This window comes from Serinus canaria, chromosome 1 (genome assembly GCF_022539315.1).
Source record: "Serinus canaria isolate serCan28SL12 chromosome 1, serCan2020, whole genome shotgun sequence".
NCBI classification, from domain to species: Eukaryota; Metazoa; Chordata; class Aves; order Passeriformes; family Fringillidae; genus Serinus; species Serinus canaria.
In genome coordinates, this window is record NC_066313.1 from 101,397,643 (window position 1) to 101,419,241 (window position 21,599).

Sequence of the window (21,599 nt, forward strand, 5' to 3'; positions counted from 1 at the left end):
TATCTGTCATACACTTTATTGTTCATATGGAGCTTGGCTGATAAATAGGACTAAATTAAAGCAATACTTGTGAAAACCCAACCATGACTCAGAAGTGCAAAATTGCCTTCCACGTGTCCAGACACCATGAGGTTCTGGTTTGCAAGAGACAGCACATGAATGTACCAGCAGGGCAAAGGCTTCAGCTTAGTGATACCCTAAATGCAAACAGACACCTGGTACAGAATATGGCTTTGTTGCTGGGTAGCCACCTGTGACCCTGAGAAACAGCTTCTGTTAAGAACAGGTCACTGGTGAGTTTTTCTCTAGTTCCCATGTACAAGTTATGGTGCTGTCTCCACTTAAACCACTGAGCAAGGGCTGCTGAACAGTAAGTACTAGGAAAGTAAAATGAACAAGAAACAATGGTAAAAGCCAAGAACAACAAATCCTTGCCCACCTCCACTGCATTTGGATATGGCTCGTCTCTCAACAGCACCAGTAGAAGCAGACAGTTCCTGTGGTGGAGGAGTGGTTTGTGATGGGAAGACTTAAGACTTGCAAAAGATCAGAAAAACTAACAAGTGCATCCCAGGTATGAAATTACAGTAGCAGGTTGCCTAAGGCTGAGAAAGGTCTTAATTGCATCATCCCATCAGGCACACAGCTGGCAGCAGCTGAAATATCTGTGGCTGTCCCTGTGCACATTCCACCCTGTTTCCTGCTCACCTCTTTTTGCAGCTCTCTGAAGGAACTAGCTGACTCCAGAGGACAAAGTGCATGAGATGCTGTGTACTTGGTCTTGTGGTGGTCTGAGAAGTGTCTGGCAAAATGTTGCCAAAGAAAAATCAGTTACCTTGTAGTGGAGGAGGGATGAAAGCTATAGGGAGTGAGCAGAGTGTGTGGCTAATTTGGTGCCTGTTACCAAGGTCTGTAATGTACTTGCCCAGAAGAGTATCTGGAAAGGTGTCTACCTACCAACCAGGTCACCCAGCCAGGTAAGGACGGCAGCCAGGGGGTGCTGCTGCCAGCAAGCACAGCCACCTCACATGCTTGGACATCTCGATCCCTCAGTTTTTTTCCAAGAGAGAAGTGGAGCCCTCCTTCCTCCACCATTTCCTGTGCTGCCTGTGCAGGGATCTAGCAAATGCTGACTGGTGGTGCCCACAGCAGCCAGCGTGTCCTAGTGGGGTTGCAGCTGCAGGCAGTGGTGGCACAGGAGTGCTGCTGTGGCTGCAGCCCCCTGCCCGGGCTGCCTGGGGCTGTGCCCACAGGCTGCCTGTGAGACAGGGACAGTGGCAGCTTTTACCTGCTGGCCTGGCACCAAAGCTGCTGCTGGGCTGGAGAGCCCCAAATGTGCCTGTGCACTAAGGCAGCTGTGCCAGGCAAGCTTGGGAGCCAAATGGCATCAGTGGCACAGTCCCATCAGTGGCACAGTGCTGGGGGGTTCCTGCAGCTGTGGGGCAAAGCAACCCCAGGGCTCAGGAATCCTGCCAGCTCCTGCAGCCACCCCAGCAGGTGTCAGCTGAGGGACTGAATGTGGAACCAGATGTCAGGCAGGACTGGCTTTTCCAACTAGGAAGATCAGCATTGGGGGGAGAGCTTCACCTGTGTTTCTGCTTGAGGCTGTACACCTCTCATGGACAGAGAAAGAAAATAGTTCTGCCTAATCCTGTTCAAAAAGTTTCCTTTGTTTTTTTGGTTTTTTTTTTTTCATTTTTTCATTTTTTTCTCCATATTAGTGTACAGGAATAGCCTTGGGACCCTTTGCAGGGGCAGAGGATGTGAACACGTCTTGTTTAGAGTTTGATGTCTGTGAACACATCTTGTTTAGAGTTTGATGAGAAGTTTGTCCTGGCTGAGTACCATGTGACAACAGCACTGTTTGCTTGTCATTTGCTGATACATAGCTGGGAGCAGCAGATTTTTCTAGAAGGCCATGTCCAAAGGCCTTGGGATATTTTTATAATTCACCAGTAAAAACCATCAGCGTCTTCAAACTGTCTTATTTCCTACACCACCACACTCCAGCTATAGCTGTCTTTTCATTTACTTTCTTGCCTTCAAAGTGCAAAGCCAGGGAGCAAACCAGAAGTGATTAGGCAGCTGTTGAGGCACCAGGAACATGGAGAGTGATTTGATAAAGCAAAAAGCCCAACTCCTTACCTACACCCCACACAGAGGCTTGGTCAGCAAGCAGCACTGAATATGTTAAATGGATTTCCACCAACTTGCCTGGAGATCTCTTCATTTCAGTGCATGATTTGGGCTCTGGGGCAGATGTTATTCAAAAAGAAAAAAAACCCCAACTTTATTTATTCCCAGTTTCTCAACATATTTGCTGCAGCAATGCCATTCCTTCACGTGCCAGAAGAACTCAAGGTCAGCAGGGTATAACTGCATCTTCTCTCTCTGCAGACTGCAGCCAGCACTTCCCCGTGTGCTGGGTCTGGATCAGGAGCCAGCTGGGCTCCTCCTGCCAGCCCCCATTGGTGCAGAGCTCCCACAGGCCTGGCCTGGAGCAGAGCTGGAAATCAGCAAGACGGGGCAGGAACTTGCACATGGGTGTGGTTTTCTGCCAGTCCCTGGGGCTGTGCCTGGCAAGTGCTGCTGGCTGGGCCTCCAGCACCGTGAGGGAGTGGGGATGGGATAAGCTCTTCCTGAGATCTCCCTTGCTGTGCTCCAGTTCATTTTTGACATCTCCCAGAGCACGATCCCTGTTGTCAGAGATACCCCTGGTGTTCCTCACGCTTCTCCCCATCCAGTGGTTGAGTTCATAGCTTGTTCTTCTGTCTCATGGTTAAAAAAATATATATTTTATTTTTCATCCTCGTCTCCCTCGCTCATGCTGCTGAGGGAGGCAGAGGCAGCTTTTGGAGAAGAGGGAGGGGAGGTCTTATTGATGACCCAGGGTGGAGATGGAGACCGGGATGGCGAGCGGCCTCGCGTAGGACTGCTGTTGGGGCTCTGCCGGGGAGAAAAGGCCTGGAGCATTCGCCCGCTTCGTTCCTGGAACATCTGCTTCTGCAAAAGCAAAGTGAAAAGATGCTCTTTGAGTACTGCACAGAGGGGAAGGCTGGAGGCAGGCAGGGGTTGCACTGTGCCTCTCACCGGGGAGGGAGCAGGGAGCCAGAGCCCTGGAGCATGGCTGGTTTGCCTCTGCTGTGCTCATGCCTCTGCTGGTCCTTGCATGCAAGTTTTTACCTCAGCTGGGCCACCCCCAGTGTGAGAACACTGTGTGTGCTGGCCTGAGCCACACACGGGGGACTCCCTTTGTGGTTTTCGCAAGTATTGGTCACGCTCTCGTCTCCAAAGGTCACTTTTCTGCCTGAACACCCGGTATCCTAGTTCCCACAGCCTTTTCCTTCTAGAATGTTGGGAAGGACCACCCCTCTCCTCCTGAGCTTCCTGGCTTTTCTAGCCTTTATTCTTCTGTCCCTTAAGGGAGACAGCCTGGTGCCTGCCAAGTACTGGCAGCCACTTCCCCAGCTGCCTGGAGCAGGCACGACCCAAACCCATAAATTGAGGGTGGGAATGTCTGAATTTGGGTGTCTGTTGAAAAGAGAAAACACTTGCAGGCTCTATGTTTTGCTTGGAGCTTTATTGTCACTTTTGTTTTGTAAAGCTGAGTGGAGGCCTGCCAGAGTTGGTGGAGTGGAAGAGACACCTCTGCAGTCAAGCAATCTGCTACACTAAGGCAAGTGTCTCTACTCTTTAGCAGCAATGTGGCCTTGCATCACGCTGGGTTACGGAAGACATGGTGTGTGCTGTGCAGCTGCTGCAGGCTTCACATGGAAAATGCCAAATCCGAGTGCCCTTCTGCTCCTCCTGGGGATGGGGAGTAAGAAGCCTCAACCTTGGCTGCAGGACTGGCAGTTGAGTCACAGGCGATGCTCGGCTGAAAGGAAGATCCAGCCCCGACAAAGTTAAGTTACCACTCAGGTCTGAGCGGAAAATACTTGTGCAGAACGTACGGGTTTGCCTGTTTTAGCTGAGATCCAGCTTGCAGTTGCCTAGTTTTCATCCTGTTCCTATTCCCCTTCCCTCTGCAGTGACTCTGCCCTGTGCTGACACAGTATCTGGCTGCTCATCTTGCTTTCTCCTCCCCTTTGAAACAGTATTCCCTGCCAGTGGAGAGGCAGATGCTGGTTTCCCCCTCAGGTTTCTGGGTGTTTCCTAAATCCCAGGGCTTAAAAATCAAGCACAAATACTGAACTTAGCTGTTCCTCTGTGAGCTCCCTCTCCTAATTTACATCTTCATCACATTAGCCTTTATTGACTTAGTTTTAGAGCCTGGATTTCACTGCAGAACAGAGTGTAAGAACAGTTCCTGCCTGGAGCTACACTTCTCAAGGCTTTCGAGCATAAAAACCCCATGGCGTGTAACCTACCCCTGCACTACTCCTAGGTTCAAATTAGTCAAGACTTCTAAAACCTCAATAGTTAGCAGATGGTGGTTGCTCCTGATAAATGGTGCCAGGAAGCATTCGGATGGGGGAGGATTTCTGCAGCTTAGAGCTGCAAGGATGTCACCAGGGCTGGCAAAGCCCCAGAGCCTGTCTGCAATTCAGTGGTAGGGGTGCAAGATTTCTCTTTAGATCACAGAAATGTGAGGTTCTGTTGGCTTATTTCACCCTCTTACTGAAGATAATTACCAAAAAACTCCCCCTGTTTGATATGAAATATATTTTTCCTGGCCAATCAAAATACTTTGACTTCCTTCTGTTGTCACTTCTAACAACTCAGTGGCACAGTGGTGCTTTGTGGTGGTGTGGTGGCAGTGCTGGAGGACATCCAAGTGCCCTAGCTTGGCTTCGCCTGCACCATCCCATGTGGCAGGGAGTTCTTGACTGTGCCTTAGTCACGGAGGCCAGGTTTGGAAAGGAGAATCCCACCTTCCTGCTAAGTCCTTCAGCCAGGCTGTAGGACACCTCCTTCCTAGGCCTTCAGTGAAGAGTCTGTTGCTGGAACAAACTGATACACTCACACCTTGAGCAGGGCAAGGGCCCAGCCCCTCCATGTTGCCTCCTGCATTAGAGCCAGAACCACCAGGCTGCTGGCTAAAACCACAGCTCTGCAGGAGGAGGAGGTGGTGTCACTCACCTGCCTCAGAACACCTTTCTCTCCAGCTGTGCTAGCAGGGTCAGTAAGCCATGCTGTTTGCAGGCAAGGAGCTCCTTGGGCCATTGGGTGCTGAAGAAGTAGAACAAGTGTTAATGGCTTCCTTGGAGTGTTGGAGGGTTAGACAAGGCTGGATGCACTGTGGTCCTTTACTACAGGTAGGGAAATAATTTCAAAGCCTCGACTCAAGCAAGCTCAGGTACACCCAACCAGTTTAGGGTTTGTTTTTGGCAAACTTGCTACTGGGAAAGAATATTTTGCCTGTTTCTGAATTTTACTGCCTGTATATTGATACCCCTTTGCTTTATAAAGCAAGTGCCAGCTGGGTGTCTGCTTTTGCGCTTCTGATTGTTCCAAGGCCACTTTAAGTCCAGGCTGCAGACAGGTGGTGTGGCCTTAACACCATCCCCAGGTTCCAGTTGCAACCTGTCTTACCTGAGCCCCTGATGATGTCTGAGGTGTGTCAGCTGTTTGGAAGGCAACCTTCCCCAAGTATCCCTGTGTGCTGAGCAGGGGGAAGGCAGCCCCTTGAAGGGACACCTCATCTGAAGGGACATTTCTGAGAGAGACTGGCACAGAAACCCTGCCCTGTGGGCTGTGCTTTCTCTCCACTGACCTCAGCTGTAGGTGCCTGCTTGTACATGTCTGAGAGGGGCTGGAATGGATACCTGCACCCTGGAGTGGTGTCTCTGCCATTAGGCCCTGTGTGCCAGACTGTTTGGTGGTCCTGTCTCACATCACAGAAAAGTTTCGTGCCACACTAATCATTGTTTCTGACCTCTCTGACTCTCTTACAGAAAACATATGCACAGGGGATTGCACAGGTGGGCAAAACTGCCAATGAATTACAGACATCTAGACATTTGAAAACTGACATCTTGACCTCTTTCACAAGCAGGCATTTTTCTGTGGGTTACATAGCCCTTACTTTTAGAAAATTGATGCTAGCATAAAGTATATTATAATAATTATTTGTGAAATAATAATAGCATATTAATGGCATGCAAATTACTGATCTAGGAATCCAGCATGCCCATAACGATTCCTGTACTTTTAATGTCAACATTAAAAGCAACTTCTAACTAACAGTGATAAGGCAAATTAGCATTAATAACAGTTTTGACACTAATAGTAAGTTATCATTTTTTTAAAAGTCTTTCCTGTTGCCAAGGCTCAAACTGATTTTAAAAAAGCTACACCACCTCTCAGCTTGCTGTCACTGATGCTTTTCCTACAACATTGTGAAGAGATTTCACTCCTCTTGTTCTTAGCAAAGGTCCCTGTGATTGCGCCAGACTTCCTACTCTGTGGCCAAACACTTACTCGGGAAACAAGAGTTTCTAAATTTAAAAGATACATGCAGAGCACCTTTTCCTTAATTCAATTTGGTAAAATTTTTTATCAGCAAAGGTTTTTAAAAATGCCATTAGCATGCACTGTTGAGTGGGTAGAGCCAGGAAATAGGATCAATGCTTTCAAATTCTCTCCCTGTCACTGCACAGCTAAACTCATCTCACCTCCTGTGAATTTCACGTACTCTGTTAGCATCAGCTTTAGTTATTCAGCACATATGGCCAAAGGACCATCCCACAAGGGGAACACACACCAAGCTCTATGGGCAACAAGTCACAGAGGAAGCTTCACATGGATGTGAACAATGTAGGTAAACCTGGGCATTTCATCAGAAGAGTTGCCTTCTTGCCCTCCTCCAGGAACATGCCAGTGTCAATGAACAATCTGTTACATAAACTCACTGCTCGTGTGGCTGGGGCCTGAGTTGGTCAGTGATCACTGCCTTGGGGTGGACAGAAGTAGCTGTATGATGACAGTCTCTGTCCTGAAGCCTTCTCAGCCTAATTCTGGGTTTTTCTCAACTGAGTGGTAATCAACATTGCAAGTCAGTGCAAAGATGAGAACTCCAGTAAGAGGCAGGCACTGCATGACTTGGTAGCAATGAGTTGTGATACAGCACTGATATGAGCTACTTAATCCTAAAAACAAAATATCTGCTGAGTTCCTTCCAACAGAAGGTACCTTTTTCACTCAGAGTTTGCAACCAGAGCAGTGTGTCTGAGATGGTGCCTGCACTGGAGGATCTGGGCTTTCATCCCAACACAAACTCTACATTCAATCTCAGCTTTGTTACTGGTTTCAGTGCAGCAAAGAAAAGTCATACAAGCAAACAAAGCTTCTTGAGGTTTGGCAAGCTATCAGAACTGACAGATGGGGGCCAGGACTCTTTTGGGGCTCTGAAGTGTCACCAGCTCACCACTCAGTGCATGAGTTTGGTTTGAGCAGGTTTCTTTCCAGAAGGATGCTGTTGCACATTCTGAACTGCCTTTCCAAGGCACTTGGGGACCTTTAGTAAACGGCTCTGTGAAGGCAACACATACCAAGGAGAGCTTTGCAAGGGCTACAGTCCCACCTGAACCTTCCCTGCTGTCAATTAGATGAGCCTGAACTTGACAAGTAAAATAACTTGGAACTTTTTTCAGTAGTTTTTGAAGTTAGAAAATTATAATCTTCTACTGCTGCATACAGACCAGAAAGAAAACTACTGAAAACCTTTCCAATGGTCCTGTTTTCCCTCACTACCTCCAGTGAAGATCCCTGATGCAGGAGTGCTTGCATTTAATGCTAACAGGGCCAACAGACTGTATGGGTCTGTTTGCTTGTGTGGTGCAGTGATGCAGCTCTACTGAATGCAGTATTAAATTCATCATCACACCTTCACAAAATACAGATATCCCAAACAAGCAACAGCCAGAAGTAGCAAATCCTGCTGTTGCAGTATTGGTATGCAGTAATGGCTTCAGCAACCAGGTTTGCCATTACCCTGCTGTGCTGGCTTTTGAAACAAAGTCTGCTCTTCACCTGTGTTAGAGAGGAGACATAAAAACACTCAGACTTCCTGGCATGGCAGAATACCTACCCAAGCTCCGTCAGGTCCAAACAGCTCTAAAAAGTTGCCAATAAATTCCCTGGACTTTTCTTCCCATTTCTGAATGAGGTCATGGCTCTTCTCTTCCACCTTGTAAACAAATTCTTTTGACTTTTCCTCCACATTCTTGACTTTTTCTTTCATTTTGTCCACTTGGTTTTGAAAGCGATATTTCTTCTCCTGTTTTAAAAGTGTGGTCAAAGATTAGTACAAAAAAACTTAGAAATAATTAGCCACAGACAGTTGAGAAGAAGAAAAAAAAATGCATTAATGCATCCTAATACATATGGCCTTGGTTAGCTATTCTCACATTATTTTTATAAATGCAAGTTTAACATTTGTGGAATAAAATGCAGAAGGTACACATTGAAAAGGTTTCTTGTGTGATTACTGTGTTTAATCCACTACACGAGTCTTTCTGTATTTTCAAACTGAATGCACTTTGAAATTTATAAGAATCTTGTGAAGGAGAGGAGTGGGAAATTAACAGCTCAAACTTAAGAGTAGGCAAAAGGCATATCTCCCTATGTTTCCTAGCAAATGCTGCTGACTTGCCAGCCTGGATGTCAACTTGGACTAAAATGTCTCTTTGGGTAGATTTCTGCAGAGCAGAAGGAAAACTCTCATAAATTCTGAGCCTGGCTAATACAGGAGCTTCTGGCTGCAACATTGATGTGTGTAGGCCAATGGCTTGTGGCCAGCAAACTTCACAGAAAAGAGAGAACTCCTAATTGCTAAGTCATACAGAAAAAAAGAGAGAGAGAAGATAATATTAGGGAGCTCCTGGCAAAAGCTTCTGAAATACTTCAGGAATAAAGAGCTTTTGTCTTGAAATGCTTGTGTGCTCCACAAATTTTTGGTACAAGCAAATAAGCAAGGCTGTGCTCTTGAAGGCGTGGTGGTCTGTGTAGAAGCACAGATCACTATTGGCTTTTAATTTTCTGTTAACTCCATTTAATGCCCACTTGAATTTATTCTAAAAAAACAAGCAAGTGGGGTTTATTCCAGCTCACAAATCACTAAAAGAACTGTCTTTGCAGGCCACAAGCACAAACAAAATCCCCAAGGTCCAAAGAAACCTCACTTCCACTGTACCTAAAGGCTGATCAGCCCTTTAATGAGGAAACCAGTGCTCGTCTGCAAACAAGACCAGTGCTCTTGTGAAATCCTGGGGATTTAATTTTGAGATGAACAGTCTCCAGTGCAAATCAGCATTTCTGCCTTTAAATTACTGCAAGTTAAACAATTATGCCAGGAGGTTCTTCAGGAGATATCATCATCTGAGATAGGGGCAAGCATAACTTATGCAACAGTATCTTAACCTCACAGCTGCTCAACGATAAATTTAGGATAAATTTGAGAATCTCCAAGGCATCCAGCATGCCTTATTTTGATGGATATTTGCAACAGTGATCCTTCTGAGTGAAGTACTTAGAAGCAAGACTTTTTAAAGGTGTAGAAGACTTTCGAAAAAAGCACAGTGAAATAAATATTTATGCCCTCTGATCTGGGGTTTATCTGCTAGACTTCAAAATAAGAGAGAAACTCTAATGAAATGACACAGTTCAGTCTTTCACAAGGGGGTTTCCAAGCTCCAGGGAGCGAGGTGGGAATTCCTGCTGTGAGCCATCTCAGAGACCACAACAGAGATTTCAGTTATGTGGGTTATCTTGAGGTCTTAAGTCAAGACTTGAAACAGAAAATGAAGGAAGGTAAAGTCTAATTTTCATAAAGTGTTTCCTTCCTATTGGAGGGGCAGGCCTGTATGTGGAGGATGAATAATCTGAGCCATCCTTTCACATGGCTCTCCTGCCATTGTGGTTTCTGAGCTCTACAGCAGCATCATTTATGTACCAGCTTCCTAGCATACTTCCTTGTGTTTTGAAAACCATTTTAGCTTTCCCTAGTAATTTCACTGCTCTGTGATTGGCTTTGTTAGGGTTTTTGTTTTGTTTTGTTGGTTTTTTAATCCTATCACACTGTAGAGAAACTTTGGATCTCAAAATCTATGCTCTCTGGGCTGCCTTCTTGGAATAGGAATATAGAAAGAAATCATGTATTGGGTGAATGGTTGTGCAGCTTCTGGTGGGAGGGTGGGCTCCTTCCTAGTGTGTCATGGTCATCTACAGCTCAAGGAGGAAGGGGGAGCAGCACCTTTGTTAAAAGCGTAAGATGGAAACTAAGCTGCTAATTAAAAGGATCAATTAAAACTACCCTCAGCTTACCAGTGTCTTTTAAATTAAGTTCTTTCCAGCTATTTTAAAAGCAGCATAAGGAAGATATAATTTCTTAACCTTTACTTTACATTCAGAATGCTAGCAGAGAGTGTTTGAGGAGCAAACGTGGATCAGTGCACTCACATTGATGAAGCTGACATTCAGCTCCTTGGCGGTGTAGCCTCGCTGCAGGTTGCGCCGGGCGTACACGTCGTAGTCGCGCACGATGCGCGTGATGATGTCCGATGTGGAGATACCTTCGGTTCTCTGCGTAGGTACAAACATTCCTGAGCAAAGTGGGAAAAAAAAGCCTGCTGATAAAGCTTGACAGGACCAGGCACTGTGGCAGATAGCTGAGGATGAACTTAAAAATGCCTGACAAAAGTAAGAGGCTTGCAATTCTGCCTTATTCCTAGTTCTCTCCTGTTGTTTCTGTGTGAGTTTGGGGAAGGCAAGGTTGCTATACTACTCATTTTTCTCTCAAGTTTTTAGAAAGACTAAAAATTGCCCCCTGTACAGTGTCAGCTGTGATGTGGAAGTTATTAGAGTCCATTCCTCCAGTCATTAGACTGGCAGGGGCTCCTGAGCCAGGAAGGCCAAGCTTCACAGCTGTGGCCAATTCACTGAGCAGTACTTTCCATAAGCACAGCCCGTATTTAATGTTATATAAAGGAGCAGGGAGGTTTGCTGCTCTCCTTTATTTCCATTCCTGTGCTACACCATCTGACAGTCTCTGTTCTGCTGAGCAGAACAGACCAGCCTCTGGCCTCGACAAAAGCCAGGAAAAAGATGCATTACAGTAACTGGAAAACACTCTGGAGGTGCCAGTGGTTTGTGACAGAAAGATGAAGTGTAATGTGTGTGAAGTGTAGTGTTTCATGTCCATCCAGCCATGCCAGTGGCTGCATAACCATCCTCCCTGCTCTGACAAATCAGTCCCCAAGAAAACTGGCCATTTATCAATACTGCTCATGTTTTCCTCAACACAACTGAGATATATGTGGCTTTCTAATTGCTCCCCACCAAAGCAGGAGCACCTGAACTGTAAATGCAATTCACAAATGCAACAGTAGCAGAGTGCAGGCACACCTAGGTTTAGTAGTTAATTAGAGCTAAAAATAAAAATTACTACTCTCACTTACATGTAATTGAAACATGAACCTGCTGATGAAAGAGAGAGAGAAGACTGGAGATGGTCTGGGAAAAGAAAGTAGTGCTTTGTCTTAAAATGGTGTTATAGCTCCTGGCAAATGCATTGGTACCTAATTTTACAGGGCTGGAAAAAGACTCAGAGAAGGAATCAAGGAGCTTAGCAGCCTCTTGTGACTAAATGCTATGTGATATTTTTTCTTTCTGATCTCTAATTAATACTCTGCTAAAAAAATAGATTACTTTAATCATGAGCACACATGTTTCCCTGACTGCTGCTTTTCAGGCTTCCACCAGTCACTCAGGAAACTATTTTTGGAAGCAATGAAACCCATTTTGAGCCAGAAACCTTTACACATAAGAGTTACAAGAATACATGGACAAAATCCAAACCCCACCTTTGTTAAGCTGAAAGTGGAACTGTAGGTGGACATTACCCTTAGTCACTGACTTTGCTTTCATCTGCTTCATGTGCTGGACTGATCCATGTTTTCCAAGCTAATTGTTCACAAATGTGCACAGTTTCAGTCAGTGCACTGTTACCCAGCTCACCAGTGCCCACATGCCCTCCCATCCATGGAAGGTAGTGGGGAATTGGGAGCCCATGAGAATCTACCCAAGGAGCTCCCTGGTTCCCATCCACTCTTCTGCTCTCCAACAGCCTGATGTGGGAAAATGGGAGTACTGGAACTATGGAAAAATGTGCAAATGTATCAACAGCCCTGGTCTATTTAAAACAAAACCTCTAGGAGAAAGGGGAAATTCATTATTGTAATAATTCTGCTCTGAAGCATTAGGGACTATAACAGCACTAGATCTCAAAACTCATCACAAATAAGTTAACATTATTCCCAGTTTATATATAGCAAAATTCAGCCATACAAGACCCACGATGCTTCCCTGGTATCTCGTGGTAACAGACACTATGGACCACAGCTCCCTGAAGCTGCAAGTCTAGACTCTCTTCTGCCAAGTTTGAGTTTCTCATCGGGTTGTGTGTGCACTGTGTCTATGCTCAATGACAGCAGAGAAGGGTATGCCAGGTTTGGGCACTCTCACAGCAAGTCTGGTAATAATCCAGTGACATCAAGAGTTCCTGTCGTGTTGTCCTGTGCACTCAGCACCTTACAGAAGAAAAGCAAAATAGCTGCCTGTCCAGCATGTGTGCAGTATGTCTCTTGGTGACCCATTCTTACCAGAGGGGCCTTTTTTCACTGCCTACTGAAGGAAGACTCTGTTGGCTCTGAAACTATAGAACAGTCATTCCCAAAGGAGGGTTGTGAGTCTGACAGCACAGGGAGGTTCGCAAGTGGAAAAAGATCAAAAACTGCTCCTATAAAAAGTCTATTCCTTCATCTCAGGTCAATAGCTGGTCTATAGCTGTCATAGTATAGTTTGAGATCACTTTGCATGGCATATTACCATCAGGCAGATTGCTCTGGAATTTTTTCAAGCCTCCAATACACATGTCTATGCAGAACAGAGAGGCTGGATTTGCCAGGGCTCAAAGCAGCACCTCCAGGGAGCAGCAGAAGAAGGATGTGATTGTTCCTCTTCCTTCCACTGTTCACTCTGTTAGGACAGCTACTACTGGCAAGCAGTGGCTTTATGTTATCTCCTCAAATTTAATTCATCTTCCTTCAACTGATGAGATACGGTTCAGCATCTTCATGTTCAATGTAATATGGTAGTCAACCAAACTGCTAAATGGTCATGGGAAATTATTTACTCTGATAATGATTTAAACCCTTTGGAAAAGAACCCTCAGTGCAAGCAGATCCTAATGGCTCCTGAAGGTTGCCAGTGCTTGTCCATATTAAGGACTGGGATGTGTCAAGGAGGTGTCAGTTTGTGGTTATCAAGAACTGACTAAAGTTGGCTGGGCTGCTGTGGGAACAGAACTCATTTTCATCCATTCAAAATTCTTGGTCAAGCACTATAAAATTGTTTTAAAAAAACAGATGGGACTATTTTGTGCTAGATCTGAATGGTTTCCTTGGGGTTATGGCAGGAATTCAGCCAAGGATGTCCTCTGAGGTTTTCTTTCTGCTCAACTCAGCAGTACCTACCATTAGGGTGTAAGACAATGTGATATCACCTCTACTGCTTCTCTCCCAGCAGTTCTGGTTAAAAGACAGTACAAGAATTTCAGCTGAGGCAGAAAAGGAAGGTGCTAAAATGTGAAGTTGCCCTTACCTGCTTCCTTTATGTGTTTGTATACGTCATCCGATCCAGCGGAAGAGTACGGGATGTCATCATGTGCTACAAAGTCAATCTGCCAGTGAACAGAAGAAGAATCACATCACCATCACCAGATTTTGGTTCACTGGGGGATTGTTATGGAGAGTTATCTCTTTTCTTGACTTCAGCTAACTTGCTTTTGACATTGTCATCCTAAAGCCATCACCTAGAGTATTGTACTAGATTTGGGCCAGCAACTGCTGTGTTGTATGATCAGTTATGAAGAAAAAGAAATCTTCTCTCCAAAAGCACTGCTACTACCACATCACTCTGACTGGCTCAGTGTGATATACAGTACAAAACCCAAGACACAGGCTCCTGCTTTTATTCCTACTGCAAAAGCAAGTGGTGAAGCCTTGGCTTTTAAAACCATGGAGGAAGGATAATTGATGTTGGGTCCTTAGGGCTGTGCATAGGTATAGACATGTATACCTAGTACTGTCATGCTGTCCTTTTGTCACCCAGTGATGTAGACACTAAAATCCATCCTACTTAGTTACACTTTTGTTAAGATTCATATGTGTTGCAAGGCAATCAATAGCATGTAAAACAGTCTGTCCTGCCTTTTAGAGGGCACATGGTATTTTTACATATCGCACCTGTTGCCATTCCTAAGAAACACGCCTTTAATTTAGGACTTCAGTCACTAGGTGACAACCTTCCTGGTTTACCATCTCCTTTTCTGAAAGTCAATATATCAGTAATTTTTTCAGTGTTATTTTACATTTCAAAAAACCCAGCAGAGAAATCATCTCAGCATATTGAGAAAAAAAGGCAAAGTAAATATAATGTTTTCTGACAGAGATGGAGGCAAGGAATGCTAGGTACCTAATTTCAGTGACTGGAATTAACTGATTATAATAATTTGCTTCACCTAACAGGATTTCAGACTTGCTAATTCTCAACTGTCAGTCTACAAAGGGGAAGGGAGAGATAAGGGAACAAATGTACCTTATGTTTTTCAAGGAACTCAGGTGTCAGTGTCCAGGGTGCATCTCTGATGACCTCATCCACATAACGACAGTGTCTGAGGGCTTCATATCGCTCAGTTTCATTCATCACAGTGAAGCCTTTGAATTTATGAGTTAAATCATCACTGCAAACTAAAATATAGAAGTATGAGCAAAATGGCTTCACATTCAGTAAAATTAGCATGACCAGCAGCTGATTATAGTAGGTAAATCCATTAAGCACTTAGTTATCGGCTTAGCAATTTTTGGGGTGTTCTAGGGCATCTAAGAGTTCTGCTTGGAGCTGGCAGATACAACTGGGTAATAATGAGAGACAACCTTCTCTTTCTGGAGCTGCAGCCAGAGGCCAAGTATGGTATTTTAAGACACTTCAGGTGAGATCCTTTAAGATGCTAAGGTAAACCAATCCCACTCTTAAGTGAAGGTTTCATGGGCTGTGATATTTCAGGGGTGATGGCCAATGCTTTGAAACCAATCAAAGAACACAGCATGGACAGTCACAGAGTGCTCACTAACTTCAGTTATCACAAAATGGTTGAGGCAGGAAAACCACTAGATATCACCTAATCCAAACCCCCTCCCCCCAGTAGAGTCAACTGCAGGTTGCACTCCATGTCCAGTTGGATTTCCAAAGATGGAGACCCCTGAGCCTCTCTGGGCCTCCACTTTTTGCTTTTTATTTTTATGTAAACAACACTCTAAAAGGTAAATTGGCCAAAAAGCTCAAAATCTCAGTGGGACAGTTTCTCATTAAATAAATCCTGATTGAAAACAAGTCATAGAAAACTTTATAGGAATCTGTCTCCAAGCTTAGCTTTGAGTTCAGCAGGTTTCACAGGAAGAAGAGTAAGGCTTGTGCCATGTTCAAATTGAAAGCTGCTGAAGGAAGCCCAAGGAAAGGACTGGGAGAAGCCATATGCTCTAGTGAAATGAGCAGAGTTAAAGATCCAGAAATCCTACATCTTTAACTCTGGATGCACCAATACTTTGTCACATTGCTTTTAAAATGACAGGCAGCAAGACCCACATTACCAGAGGACTGTAAAAGTTAGGTATTATCTTTCTACCCACATAACACTGTGTAAAAACCAGTGACCTCCACAACCACCTCTGTCCAACATTACAGCTACAACAGTCATTTGACACCCCACATGGAATAATGTGATACCCATTTATAGCTGGGTTGCCAGTGGTTGTCCTTCACCACAGGTCAAACCTGTGCCTTTGGATCTTTGTCTGTAAATGTACTTGACAAATGATAAATGCAACATTACCAGTGCCGCAGTGAAGTGTGAGAGCAGCCCTACAGGTGCTGCTTCTTTCTAATTTGAAAACATCAACCTACCAGGCAAGGTGCTGGCAAAGATGCAGTCTTTTCTGAGATCTGAAATGGATGTTCTTGCTGTGATGGTCATTAAGGACTTTCAAAGTAGGAAAAATGTAGAAAGGCTTAGATAGCCCTGAAGCTTGTGCAAAATTCAAAGCCAGATAATAACATATGTATGAATTTCAGCAAGCAAAATGCTACTCTGTCCTATTATGTCAGTTTTGATGCCTGCTGACAAGAAATTTAATGGTGATCAAGGCATTTTCAGGAGAAAGATCCCTTCAGAGACTGTATTTGTATTTATTTACAGCCTTTATGACATCTTTAGGCTACCCTCTCCTGGAATAAAAGGTCTACCAAAATTATTGGGAAAAGTAATTTTTGCTTGAATTCTGAAGAAACAGTTGTTTTTATTTTCTGATTCCTATTTGTTCATGTACAATGCAGACACAATATCTTTCTTTGTACTTCTTTTGATCTGTCATCCTGCTCTAATAACTGATTTGGGGAAGTATAAATGTCCCAAATCATAAATGTATGATTTGGAGAAGTATAATTGTTTTAAAAAGAAAAGTGATCTTAGGTCCAAATAATTGTCTTCACCAGAAAAATAGAAGGGGTTTGTTGTGATGCCCACAAAGACATATGACACCAGTGCTTTTGCAGCACAAATTGCATGTGGGTGTGGGAAGGTGTCCGTTTTTTTAACCATGCTAACACACAGTGCCTTGCTGGGAGAAGGTGCTGATGAGTGCTGGCTGCTTTGTCCTTCACACCAAAAATAGGGGCAAAGTGAAGCTATGCCACAAATTTCAAAGGAGCCAGGCTTTTGCCCCAAAGCTCCTTCCCTTATCTGGGGCAACCCCATATCCTTTGAAAACAACAACAAAATGTACATAATTTGCTTTTTTTTAAAACCTCACAGTCTTGTGCTTCCACTTGCTTGTCTGCAAGTTGTCTGGCTCAGCAGGAAACCAGAGAATCCTTATTGTTTCCTTCCTAACAAAGGGACTTGTCCTTTACCTCACAGGAAGCTCCATGGGAATTGCCACATTTCATAAACTTGAGTACAACTAAAATACGTGTTTATAAAGAGATTCTGTTTTTCCTCTGTGTTGGGTCTTTCCCCCCCGCCCCCCACCCCCACAACTGTTTGGGACAAATATGCAAAATAATGCACCTTATAGTACCTGAAGGTTGCACTCATGTTCACTGTAAAGCATTTGAGCAGCTGAATGAAGGTTGCTGTGAAATGTTTCTGCGAGGAATATCTCAACCCTGGAGGTGCAAGGAAAATGGAACCAAACTGCACATTTATGAGGCTTCATGAGAGCAGGGTTTGCACAGCCAACTAGGTAGGAAAGAGCCACCCTCCAGTGACTCCTCTGGCACAGGCCAACTGCTGAACAGCTGTTAGCCAGGCACACACCAAGAAAAAAAGATATTCTTAGCAAAAAAAAAAAAAAAAAGTATTAAGAAAGTAACCTGCCTGGGGACACCTGTGAACTGAAATTACATTCCACTCATGACCTACATTTGGGTCTTCAATGACAATGGGCCAGACTTAGCTTCTGTGATGATGCTGAAGGCTGGATCTGGACCTGGCAGGCAGAGGTCATGGTCTGTGCCTGGCTGGCAAAGGGACCAATGAGCCAGAAATAAATAATGGTTGCTCTCATTCACTCATCTCCATCTTTGAACAATTTTGAGCAAATAACTGGAAAAGGTAAATTATTCATATGGAGCTATTTTAAGCTCAGAACCATGCAGGCACCTGCTTTAACTAGAATGGGAATTGTGCCTGTGCTGCTGAGGGCAGAATTTGACTTTTACTTTAATTGATGCAATTGTAAGATGTAATTCAAGGCAAATCACCTATAGAAAGCCCCTGAGTGAAAGCAGCATTCAAGTCATAGTGTATAAACAGCTGGGGGTGGGAGCACAGCAATAACTTTCTGATAGTGAAGCACAGAAGCAAAAATTCAGTGCAATAAATAACTCTGATCTTACCTCCTACTAATAAGTAGCTATTTGGGAATAGAGTTTTGGCTTGCATAAGAGCTCTAGCATGTCCAGCATGGAAGAGGTCAAATATTCCATCTGCATACACTCTGACAGGTCTGTCAACTGTGGAGAAAGAAACACAACAGTGATTTTTCAGATCCCAAACAAGTTGCACTTAATACTCCTGGATGGCATTTTGTTCCCAGATCAGGTGATTACAGAGATTTACCCCAGTTTTGATATTTAAAAGCCCCACAGGTGAACCTGCAGTTTCTGATACTGCACATTACTTGTTCTTTGTACTCTCTGCTGTTTTCTCTCAGACTTACCCTATTTATTATCATCCATCATCCCCATATTCTAATTTAGCAAAAATGTCATCTCTCTGCCTCATTCAGAGTTCCACCATATGTCTTGTTCTTTTCTCTCTGCCTTTCTAATCAGATATGCCTTATGGATTTTTCCCATCATTTCCCTTTCCTTCCCTCTTGCCTTGACTTTTCCCACAGCTTACTGCTGTAAAAATCAATTGCTTACCTATTCTATGCAAACCTTTTACTTCACTTTTTCCAGACTTTCCCCAAGTTCTTCTGTCTAATGAGCCTGTAACTTTCTCATGCTATCACCTTTACAACTCTTTCTGTACAGCACCTTCAGCAGCAGCCTCCAGACTGAGAAAGGACTTGCTTTCTCAAATGACATGCTTTGCCACCTCCAAGCAAAAGCACAGTGGAGATGAAATCAACAGAGCTCAAACCTCCATGGACTGTGTTTCAGTGACAGCAGAGAGATGTCTCTGCAATCAGGACATCCAAGGGCCCATGGGAGAACACTGTTCCTTGCACAGGTGACTGGAAAGCTGCAGCTTGCTCCTATAATGTGTACATACTTTAAAAGCTTATTTTAAATACATAGAGTAAGTAAACAGAGCCTTTTAAAAAATAACCTCTTCAAATATAGGGGGCCTGAAGGATACATTTGGGACTTCGTGTGAAATCATCCTGCTTCCCCAGTCCAATCACAGATGCCCAGACAAAGAAATTGGCAAGTAACCTTTACTGCCACTGAAGGTCTGATGCAATCATTAGGAGCATCAGTGAAAGAAGAGTTTTCCAAGATGAGACTCCAGAAGGTAGCTACTACATAACACAATTTTCAGGCTGGCTGGAGTGGGCTGGCAAGCCTTCCTTCCAACCAACATCCACAAATACATCAAACTCTAATTTGAAATGTCTTCTCTTGTTTTTCTAAGAGAACATAATGGCTCTGTAGTTGCTGGTTTCCTCTCCATTACCTGATAGCACTAGACATTAGGCTTTTGCTTTTGAGTAGAAGGCACAAATAAGCATTATTTGATGTTTGTATGGAAGAAGCAGTGCTTTGGGAGTGCCCATGATCCTGTGGATGTAACTTTCTCCACATACCTGGTGTTCCCCGGCGGGCTTGTGCAATGGTTAACTTCTCATGGGGTGCTTGGCACTGACAGCTTGTTTCATCAGCGAATGGAGCAGGTGCCGTCAGAGTCTGGAAGGAGGAAAAAGCACAAAGAAAGTAAATTTATTTTCCCCACCAAGTACTTATAAAAGAACCATTTAATTGTGGCAGAATGCTGAAACCAGACTTCACGCCAGTTTGTTCTCTGGGGATTTTTGCTTTTTGGTCACCCCTGAGCACACACAATTCACACAAGGTAGGATGGTGAGGAAAAAGCTTTTTAAACACGTCATGTGACTGAATTCTTCATCTCTGTTAGAGAAGCTTGGTCATCTTTGAGGTGGGTGAAGGCACACAATTTTTTTGTTTGCAGAACAAAGTCAGGTTGGGTAGTGTGAGCAGGTTAACACTTCTCAGTGACTCTGAAGGCCCAAGGAAAAATTTTTTCTGCTACCTGTAAGTAACAGCTGGAAAAACGACTTCGGACTTAGAAAGCTGCAAAGGAGCCATCTCTTAACAAGCACCGTTTCCTGCCACTGGCATCAGTACAAATTGGGAGTGGAGGTTGTTGTGGTTTTAGTCAGAATCTCCTCTAATTTTGAGGAGCCATTCAAAATAAAGGCAAGGATGCAACCTTAAGTCCCATTTAACAAGAGCTGACTGAGCTGCAACTCCTTTCTGGTCTGACACATTCTGCAATAGTACTAAAACACCCTAACTGTGATCACAGCACCACAATGGTACTTGCTCTGAGGAGCTTATAACCTAGAGATACATGAGACAGTGTGAGGATGTGTGAAGACTGATGTGGCATTATCTGTCAGGAAACTTGATTACTGAATTTGTATTTTCTGCCCATGTCTATGTAGGAAGTTATCAGCCATCAGACCCTCAGGTATTTATTATCCGCCATATAGTCTGACAGGAAAAACAGACAGCTTCTACAGCTTTTGCCTTGAAATCTCCACAAAAACTTAACTGACTTTTGGTTTGCTTTGTTTTTGAGATGAAGTGGTGGTAGAGAAAAGCTGAAGGAAATCTGTCACTTTGCCCACTTTGCCTCCCCCATGATTTAACTGGGAGTTCATGGCTGTGCAGCTGTGGCTTCGTTGGGTTTTGACAGTGACCATCTGATGTACAGTTGTCACACCAGTTTGAGTACCCGTGGATGATCATAACAGCATCTCTTTTTGCCTTTACATGGTTTTTCAGATTTTTGATGCTGCATGATTAATCACTGAGCATTTAGCATTCTTTAGCATCCTTGAGACACTTTACAGACACATCATGCCTAATTGCAGGCAGATCTCTGGGCTCACTGGTTTGTTGCATGGAAAGCTCAGAGGACAGTAGTAAAACAACAACAAAGACTTAAAGATTCAGATCCAGTTCTTTCTGCTGATTTGCCATTCATTTTGTTTACTACAAGTAAGGCAATTTTATGTAGGTTTCCTTCTTCTCCTTCCCATTTTTCTTTCCTTATTTTTTTCCCATACTCTCATATGTTAAAGGAAATCATCATCATTAGCATCTTCATGATGAAAATCACAGCATCTCTGCACAGACAAGGTTAAAAATGGAGAAACTATTACCAAGCCCAAGTTTCTGTCTGGGTTTCATGGAGGGGAACTGTTCATCAGGCCACCCACGCTGCACAGTGTAGAACATTACACATAATCATACAGTGCCAGCTCTTTCCTTTATTTTCTAAATACTGTCTTTTTGCTTCTGGCTTTGCTATTGCTGGGTGCTAATCTGTCTTTTTATCTCCAAGGAAGGTCAAGTTACACAGCAGCCCATACAGCCTGGTTCCTGCTGAGATAAAGAGGAAGGCAGAAATGTTAAAACAATAATGGCTATGGTCTGAGCCCTGCAACTGGTAATCAGCTCCTAGCTTGGCAGAGGTTGTTTCCTTGAAGGTTATTTGAAGAAAATAGACCTGGTTTGCAGGAAGATATCTCTTTTTCCCCCCAGGCAGACACAGTGGTACTTTTCATCCATGTAACCACCTTTGCAACACTGAGATTTTTCTTTCAGTCTCTGCTCAATGGAGAACGACCTCTATTAGCTTTCCATTGGTCCAGCTTTTATAAGTGTTTGTCATTAAAGCTCACTTACAGATCAGGGCTTAGAACCAGACCAGTCAATATTCCCTTTACTCTCTGATCTCACAGTTACTAGATATGGAAATACATCAAATGCAATACATTAAAATC

The 21,599-nt window shown here is 44.0% G+C and overlaps 1 protein-coding gene across 4 annotated transcripts in view; it reads right to left on the reverse strand.

Moving 5' to 3' along the window:
• Positions 1–21,599, reverse strand: part of PCYT1B (phosphate cytidylyltransferase 1B, choline) — a 31,878-nt gene continuing 10,279 nt past the window's right edge. Inside the window, exons 2-9 of one of the 4 annotated variants that reach the window (XM_030234193.2) lie at positions 19,374–19,473; positions 17,956–18,072; positions 14,599–14,750; positions 13,603–13,681; positions 10,402–10,544; positions 8,033–8,221; positions 5,083–5,172; positions 1–3,003 (exon numbers count right to left, since the gene is read on the reverse strand). In XM_030234193.2, coding sequence (XP_030090053.2) covers positions 2,797–3,003; positions 5,083–5,172; positions 8,033–8,221; positions 10,402–10,544; positions 13,603–13,681; positions 14,599–14,750; positions 17,956–18,072; positions 19,374–19,473 — 1,077 coding nt within the window. In that variant the 3' untranslated portion in view covers positions 1–2,796. Of the gene's footprint in view, positions 3,004–3,567; positions 3,878–5,082; positions 5,173–8,032; positions 8,222–10,401; positions 10,545–13,602; positions 13,682–14,598; positions 14,751–17,955; positions 18,073–19,373; positions 19,474–21,599 lie in introns of those variants that run through there. The other 3 variants (XM_050979634.1, XM_050979625.1, XM_050979643.1) reach the window with 3 other exon arrangements.